The 8,676-nt window shown below is 36.1% G+C and overlaps 1 protein-coding gene across 1 annotated transcript; it reads left to right on the top strand.

The window, feature by feature from the left end:
- Nucleotides 1-2,075: 2,075 nt before the first annotated feature.
- Nucleotides 2,076-8,676, top strand: LOC108669329 (G-protein coupled receptor 143). Its single transcript, XM_018156632.2, has 8 exons — nucleotides 2,076-2,430; nucleotides 3,249-3,346; nucleotides 3,608-3,749; nucleotides 5,119-5,297; nucleotides 6,142-6,294; nucleotides 6,829-6,997; nucleotides 7,588-7,812; nucleotides 8,462-8,676. The coding sequence occupies exons 1-8, from the start codon at nucleotides 2,284-2,286 to the stop codon at nucleotides 8,576-8,578; spliced, it is 1,230 nt and encodes a 409-aa protein (XP_018012121.1). The 5' UTR covers nucleotides 2,076-2,283; the 3' UTR covers nucleotides 8,579-8,676.

Here is an 8,676-nt window from a genome sequence, read left to right as displayed (position 1 = left end):
CCTTGAAACCTTTCGATAGTATCATAGTAGGTAGTGCAAATTTTAATTCCGCAATTGATATTGCGTCCTGGCAATTTGCATCCATGAATGACCTGTTTAGTGTGAGGCTCAGAGGCTGTGAGGCTTAGTGTTAATGTGAGGCTGTGAGTGTGACAGTGAGTGAGTGACGGTGACTGTAAGTCTGTAATACAATATCGGACTTATGCTATTGAGTCTAATCACTGTTAATTTAGTCTATTGCAATTGTGCCTCCCATTATCCTAGAACAACATACCTCCTTTAGCTCCTTAACAGTTTGGTTCCTCGACTCATATCATCAGTCATATGGCCATACCATTGCTACCTAGGTATCTAGGTTTCACTGCAAATCTGAGTTCCTTGCCTCCTTACTTCCACTTCAATTTTTATTTCCCCCCTTTGGTTTAATTCTGATTAGCTATCTCTCCCAGTAGATTTTTCACACACAACTGTATCTGAAGGATCCTCAAAGACTCAAACTCAGCCGCCTCAAAGCATAGCTAGTATCAAAACAGAGGCTTTTTTAGATTCATCCTCAAGTTCATTTTTGAGTTCTTTAAGTTAGGTAAAACAGTAAAGTAGGCTACCTATCATAGATACCACATACCAGCATTATAAATCATAAGACATTGCATTAAATCTTGAGCATAGTGACAAACCAGAGATTTTTTAGAATCAGTTCATTTTTAATATCCTTATTTACTCAAGATCTAAACCAATTTCTTATATATTATAATGCTGGTATCCATGATACTTTGCTTGTCTACTTATAGGACTCAAAAATGAACTTGAGACAGAGTCTAAAAAAACTCTCTGCTTTGCCACTATGATCTTGAGTAAATAAGGAAATTAAAAATGACAAAAGTAACAAGTCTAAAAAATCTCTGAATGTCACTAGCTGTGTGACCATTCTCCAGATGTTTAGGCTGTTGAGTTATTTCTTTAGTTTTTAATATTTTTTAGATGTTGGATTTGGAATGATTGATACTAATATTCTGTGACATTTGAAACTTTTTTTTTCTGGTGTTGTTGTTTATTGAGGTAGGGTAAACGGCTAAGCGCGGTATATTCCGTCACATTAAGGACGCATCGAAATGAAAAACTATAAAAAAATAACCGTATGCGTTACTCGAGTTCTGTTCGCTTTATTTGACTCGCAAAACACCGTACTACGCGGCACGCGCCTAGTCTGGAAAAGTCCTATTTTTGTCTGAAATATCGCGGCTCTAATATCATATAATTTCAGTAGGTATGAAATCTCGCGGCTCGAATGTCATAAATTTTTGTTTGATTAAAAAATCGCGGTTTGCACTTCGCAAACATGTCATTTCATAAAATTTTCAACTTCCGCAATCCGCATTGCTTTACCGTTTCCACCAAAAATATCTTGCAGAAAAAACATGAACATCGTAATGTAAACAAATAAACAAAACATTTGTTGAAGATCGCGCATAGTTGCGGTCATGTCAAAGCGGTCAGACTGTATATTAACACGTGCTGAACTTACAGTAGAGACAAATTTTATTGGTGCCGTTTGACTGTTTAAGGGTAAAATTAGAGATTTGGGTTAAATCCATTTCTCAACTTAATCATCTATTAATTTATTTACCACTTGAAATCAGCAAATACAAGTATACTTAAAGGATTTCTAATATATTCACAGACGTATTTAAAAGTCTCAAACCATAATATTCTTCCTATACAAACAGTTATTCACTATTTGGTAGAGCAAGGTCAACTGTCAAATTTGACACATTTTTCGATGATCTCACTGGGTAGCGTGCATCATCTCTCTTTGGATCTCAATATTTTCCCACTGGATGGCCAAGACCTAGTGCTTTGGCATTAGTTCGACACGCAAATGTATGACGTCACCATTTCAACCATCAAGGAAGCATGGAACTAAAACAAAGCTTAATATAAAGGAAAAACTAAAGAGGTGACAGAATTACCTACTATGACGGAATATACCGCGTTTACCCTAATGTTGCCAATGACATGCAAACTGTTACCTATATTTTATTCCAGGTAATTAGATTAATGTAATAATTGTAATTATCAATTTAGAAGTAATCAGCATAATAGCAAATCCAAGATCACTATAGAATTTAAGCTTCAAAAATTTAGTTTTAATCCACAAATATTTAGCCTCAATTATAACATTCAATCTAGCTGCATTGATAATAACTTTATATTTATACCTAGTGATAATTAATAACTCCTTCAGTTATTGTTCATAGTAATAAAATAGGTAATATGGCATAAATGGCCAGCCCAATTGTTGAGTCTCTTTGTTGTGTGCCTATCACTTCTGAGCTGACCAAGCAATTTCTGAGCACATTCCGCACTGTGGAATACAACAGCGTGTGCCTGGCAGCCTCTGTTGTGGGAGTGTGTGGTGCTCTCTGGCAGGTAAGTTGATAAATTTAAGCCTTTGGTTGTGATAAATACTAGTAAAGTTTTAAATTTGAACAAGGAAAATAATCAGTTATTTGGCTGCTTGCTGGTTTTAAATAAAAATCAATTTTTGCTTTTTTATAAGATGTTCCTGTAACTATAATGAATTTTTTGGTGTCTAAATCACTAACTGATCATGTAAGAAATCTTGCATTCATTTAATTTTTGATAAGGATTTATATTATATATATATATATATATTGCTATACATTGGTAATTCCGCGACAGTGATTAGTCGATGTTTTTCAATTAGTTATTTAATGTAATAGAACCTTTCCTGGCTGGACCTAACCTTAGTAAAATTGTAAAAAGTGTCTAAAAAAACATTTTTCAAACCTCTAACCCTAATTCTAGCCCTAACCTAACAAGATTTTTGTTAATTAGCATGTTGCATAATAGCGTTCATCTTTTTTTGTGTCGCACTATTAGCAAAAATTAATCATATCTAAATTCCGCGACATTGGTACATACCGAGACAGTTATTGCGCGACATTTTGTCGCACAATATGCCAAAAATGTCGAGCTATTGTCTAAAGTATGCTTAATGTTTAGCACAAATATACCGCGACACGGTTTTCGAAAAATCTTAACAAACGTGTCACACAATAACCCAAATTATACAAATATATATATGATAGTAATGTATATATCTATATATTGTAAAAGGAATTGGTATATTTGGCTTGTATAGTGAATATCCATTCTAATCTATTATAATTACTGTATGCTTTCCTATTTAATTTCTCCATATAATACAATATTGTTATGTTCAGCTCCATGTATTGCACTGGTGGCAACAGCAGCTCCAGCTCAGCTTTGTCTCCAGCCGCAGACCACGTCTCTTGCGAACTCAAGCCTCTCTCATAGTCAAGTATGAATATATTTTATCAGTTATTTACTTATATAATTTCTCAGCAAATTGATGTTATTTCTAATAATTTCAATTGTGCAACATATTCGGTTCATGCCACTGTGGCAGAAAAAATATCAAGTATGAAGATTGAAGAGTTAAGCATCATTTTGAAATAAATGAAATATCTGATAATATAGTAATCTAAGAATGTTCATTGTTCACTGAATCGTAAAATGGAAAGTAGAAATCAAATTTTCTCAAGTGTTGCTTGTTTTGCAGATGGCTAGCAGTGTCAGATCTGTGTGCTGCTGCAGGCATTGGCATCAGGAGTCTGTTGTGGCTCTTGGACAGCGCAGCCTCCACAGGAGCATCTGAATATGATCCTCTGTCATCAGGGCGACTTGTGTGCATCTTCATGGCTGTGAGTTATCAAAAATAATTCAAAAATATTCATATTGATTTTCTAAATTTTGCCCTTTGAATCTGTGGGCTTGCTGGTTTTAAATAAAAATCAATTTTTGTTTTTATAAAATGTTACTGTTACTATAAGAAATTTTTTCAGCGTCTAACTGATCATGCAAAAAGTGTATATAAAATATATATAAAATGGAAGTGTATATAAAATGGAAACTATAAATAATATTTGCTACATTTTTGTTCATGGCTGCAAGTTATCAAAAATGCATGCAAAAATATTCATATTGATTTTATAAATTCTGCCATTTTAATGTGTGGGATTTGTAAGCATTTTTCTCATTACTTTATGCTGACTGATGTTATTTATCATGACAAAAATTCCTGTGCATTTATAATTGATTTTCCTCATTCAACCTTTATATTGATTTTTTAATCAGACCCCTTCTCCCATTGTTAGTAAATGAGGGTTAAATAATATTCTTAACATTAATAATGAAATGTAAGATAATATTATTTTTGAAACAATTTCAACCTTATTATGAAGCTTCCTTAAATGACAGCATTCGTCAGCTTTTATAATGATGGATTAATTTGATTACTTGTTTTCTCATAGGTATATATAAGAATGGTATCAGCATTATTTATTATTTAAGGACTTTTCCGATAACTCTCTAAAATATTATTATTATTTTTAAATTCAAATCAATTGTTAATCTATTTATCTTCATTTTCTGCTATTTTAGGTACCTATGGAATTATAAGTGATAAAAAATGTAGGCAATCTCAGTACCCTGCCTTAGGAACTCCATTGCACATTTTAGAAATTTGTGTTTAATTAATTTAATTAAACATAAATTTTAATTGAAGAGTCTTTAATTACTAATAGTAATACTACTTCTTTGTTATTTATGCAACTTGTTCCATTCTCTTAAATTATTAGGTACTATTCATGGAAAATTGTGTATTGAAATAATGTGTGAATGATGAATTTTAAATCAATATAAATATTCTCATATTATGATTGCTAGTTCACAACTATGACAATTTACTGCTTGCATATACCTGCAATTTTTTTCATACCTTTGCTTTCTATTTACCGGTAGTTAGGAATAACAAATAAATTTCCTTTTATAAAACCTTGATGAGGTTATGCACATCACATGCAAAAACTGACCAAATTGGTCACCTTTACGTTTGGTTTTGTTATGGTTGATTTTTCTAGGGTAACTTAGTGTAACTGTATGGTTAATACATTGAAATAACTCATTTAACATTCTTTATTACCAGCTGTTTAATTGGTATATATTCCATATTATATGTCGACTTTGATATCTATGTTTAAATGTGTGCGAATAAAAATAATTTCTGAGCAGAGCTGGATTCACTATTTCTACACATGCACATACATGTGGACATGCCTGTACTGCGTGGACTGCGTGCGCAGTGTGCGTGGATCACACACAAATACCGTGTGGTACCACGTAGTTGCATGGGTCGTGCCTGCCGTTCTCACCTTTGTTGGGCTGTTGGGGCTCTATGCTCCTGACATGAAGTGAGTTCACAGTTCAGAAATATATATAAATAGCAGGACTCTATGCGCGTGCTATCTAGGGAAGATTAGTTCATAGACCTGACTATATGCGCGTGTTATCTAGGGAAGGTTAGTTCAAAGACCTGACTGTATGCGCGTGCTATCTAGGAGGGTGGAAGGTTAGTTTAAAGACCTGACAATATGCGCGTGCTTATCTCGGGAAGGTTAATTCAAAGACCTGACTATATGCGCGTGTTATGTAGAGAAGGTTAGTTCAAAGAATTTTATAGGTAATCCTGTGATATGTGATTTGTTATTCTCTATGCTTAGTATAGTTTTAGAAACATTAATTAGAGCAGGGGTTACCATAATTTCCATAGTTCAGTACGTAATAACTAACTTGCAGAAAGTGGCAATAAAAGTTCACTACCATGTTTAGTGTTCCCAGGAAGATAGTTACGATGCACTCTTCAGGCGAGGAGAAATTTTGTATTGTCTATACTCATATGAGTTTTTTGATATCTTCTAAAATATTCAATCACAATCTAATCTCTGTTTTATGAGGATTAATATCTAATATGTTGTATGAGGATCAATATATATTATTACACTTCATTGTGTTGTAATAATGAACTTGAAATGGACCATCATGTACTTTTGTAAAGCCCTCAAAACCATTCATAGTTATAGGGCACCACCATGCTTGCTGATATACGTAGTCATCTATCTAAGAACTGACGAGATTTATTCTCCTTCAATATCGCTCAAGTGCAAAAAAAGACAAAACTGCATCATATAAATGCATGTCTATGAAATTAACCACAATATTTATGAATTTTAAACAACTGATAAATTTATTTAACAGGTGTCACAGCAGCTCCACGAACCCATACATCAGATTCCTGCCGAACTACCTGAGTACCGTGCTGCCTCTGCTGTGTGTGCTGTGCATGTGCCCGGTGTTGTACGGCGTGGCAGCCAACACACTGCATACCAACATGGCTGCTCTCACTGGCAGGTAACATCAATTATGCTCATTGAATCCACTTTTTATTTATCTTGGTATCTCTTCATTCCATCCTTACTGAATGTTTTGAGCAAATTATAATCAACTTTGAAATCCAGTTTTGTGTTTTTAGCGCATTTTTTCATTTATGGAAAAAATGCACTATTGTGCTCGCCATGTCCGTTCGTCTGTCTGCCAAAATTCGAACATTCTACGATATTGTTTGTGGATTTACATCGTCACTGCAGACGTGTTGTCATAAACGAAAAATAACCAGATATCGGCAAAGATAATATGGTCTAAGGCTTCAAGCTTTTCTTATCTTCTTGTCCTAAACGAAATATAAGGACCTGTTCTCAGTGTAGATCATATGGGCTGAGGCTTCAAGCTTTCTTAACTTGTGTTCCTAAACGAAGTATAAGAACCTGTTGTCTGCGTAGATCATATGGCCTGAGGCTTCTAGCTTTTCTTATCTTGTCCTAAACGAAATATAAGGACGTTTTTTGTGGGCAGATATTAAGCTACAAGCACTTCTCTACATTGCAGGTACACGGTCGTGGAGCGCGCAGTGGTGAGTGGCGTGAGGCGACGCTTTCTGCTGCTATGCCTCGTGTTCTGGCTGTGCTGGCTGCCTAACGTCGTGAACGCTGCGGTGCTCTGGATAGAGTGGAACGACCTGCCATATACCGCCCTCACCGTCCTCTGGTACTGCATGGTCAGTTATCGTGATGAATGGCGAGTAGTCTCATGGTGCTGCTGCGTGGTTGTTGCTTTAACATTTTCGTCTCGGAAACATTTACCGTCGTCAATTCTATTCGTACCTAATCGTTTGTGACCGAGAAGTCCTGTCAGTTACGCATTACTTAATTGTCTATCCTGATTTTTCTGCGTGGTGAGTTGCGCTGCAGTTTTTCTGGCTTTACTGGCTGCCCTAACGCCGTGCAATTCTGAACACCGTGGAAGGGCTTTCCATACATGCATTTCCTCTGTTATTGTATGGTCAGTGTAGCGATGCGATCCACGTAATAGCGGCAATGCTTAATAGGCTGCCTACCAATACTCTAATAAGTCTAAGAAATTCATATTGTAATGCTCCCGAAATCACGTTTGGTGCGTTTGTCCCACATTGAGAAATTATGTTTAATCTATATTATAATTTTCTTACCAGCCTAAGACAGTTCTAACCTGTCGAACGATGGTTATAGTCTGTGTCATTAACCTCTCCGTGCCGTCAACAGGCAGTGTTGAACCCTCTTCAAGCGATGGTTATAGTCTGTGTCATTAACCTCTCCGTGCCGTCAACAGGCAGTGTTGAACCCTCTTCAAGCGGTGTTCAACAGCTTTGTCTACCCGAGCCAGTCAGCGCGGTCTTCTCATCGCACGTCCTCAGCTTGGTGCTGCCGTTGGCTGCTGGTGTGCATCACTTGTGGCTTCTGGTCTCCAAGCAACTCTAAGAATATTGACAACGATACCACACGCGATACCGACATTGTTGACTGCGATGAATACGAAGATAAGTCTTCATCTGAGGTACGACTTCTCCTGTAAACCATTTCTCAATTGTTTATAACGGGGAATTTCCTCATACTATTCGAGCTTGTATGAATTATTGATTTAATCTCGCAATGTTTTGTATGTGTTGCCTCACTTGCCTGATTATAAATTATTTTCAGCTATTAATTTATTCTCTTGCTTTTCAAGTTTGGTCCCTGTGAGCATTTAAAAAAGAAAGAATTGTTCAAATCGAGATGAACATTTTCTGTTTACATCAAACGCAGACAAAGTTATAAGTTCTTGCTCATTATGTGCAGATGAATCCTTCGTCTTTCCATTCATTTCGGCGAACCATTGATCTCACACTCATTTTTCGAGAGGATTAGTTTGTATCACACATTCTGTAGCAATGATTTTTAGATAAATTCTTCGGTTTATAATTAAATATCTTAATCTATTTTTCAAATAAGCACAAGATTTTTTATAATTCCAGTCGTATGTAAAAATCTCAAAATTTACTGATTTCTGTAAACGAAAATCTCAATCTGTACTATTTCTCGTAAATAGAAATTTTACTCTGCACTCCTTCTCAGAAGTCAAAATGAAATCTCAGGTACAAATCTCATGCCTCACCGTGTATGACCTAAATCTATTCCTTCTTTCTAATCGCACTTATTGTCATCAGTATCAGTCGGCGTCATCGAGTCCTCGCACGCGCGGCAGTCGCAGCCCCGATGAGCTCACGGCTCTCCTGGACAACTCTTCGCTGCTGCCTCACTCCTCTTACTGCACCAAGCTGTGATGAGTGCCTCTGCTCTGCCCCACTCCTCTTACTGCACCAAGCTGTGATGAGTGTCTCTGCCCTGCCTCACTCCCCTTACTGCACCAAGCTGTGATGAG

This window comes from Hyalella azteca, unplaced genomic scaffold, assembly GCF_000764305.2.
Source record: "Hyalella azteca isolate HAZT.00-mixed unplaced genomic scaffold, Hazt_2.0.2 contig12682, whole genome shotgun sequence".
NCBI classification, from domain to species: domain Eukaryota; kingdom Metazoa; phylum Arthropoda; class Malacostraca; order Amphipoda; family Hyalellidae; genus Hyalella; species Hyalella azteca.
The sequence above is the reverse complement of the archived record's forward strand: the minus strand, read 5'-3'. Positions and strand labels throughout refer to the sequence as shown.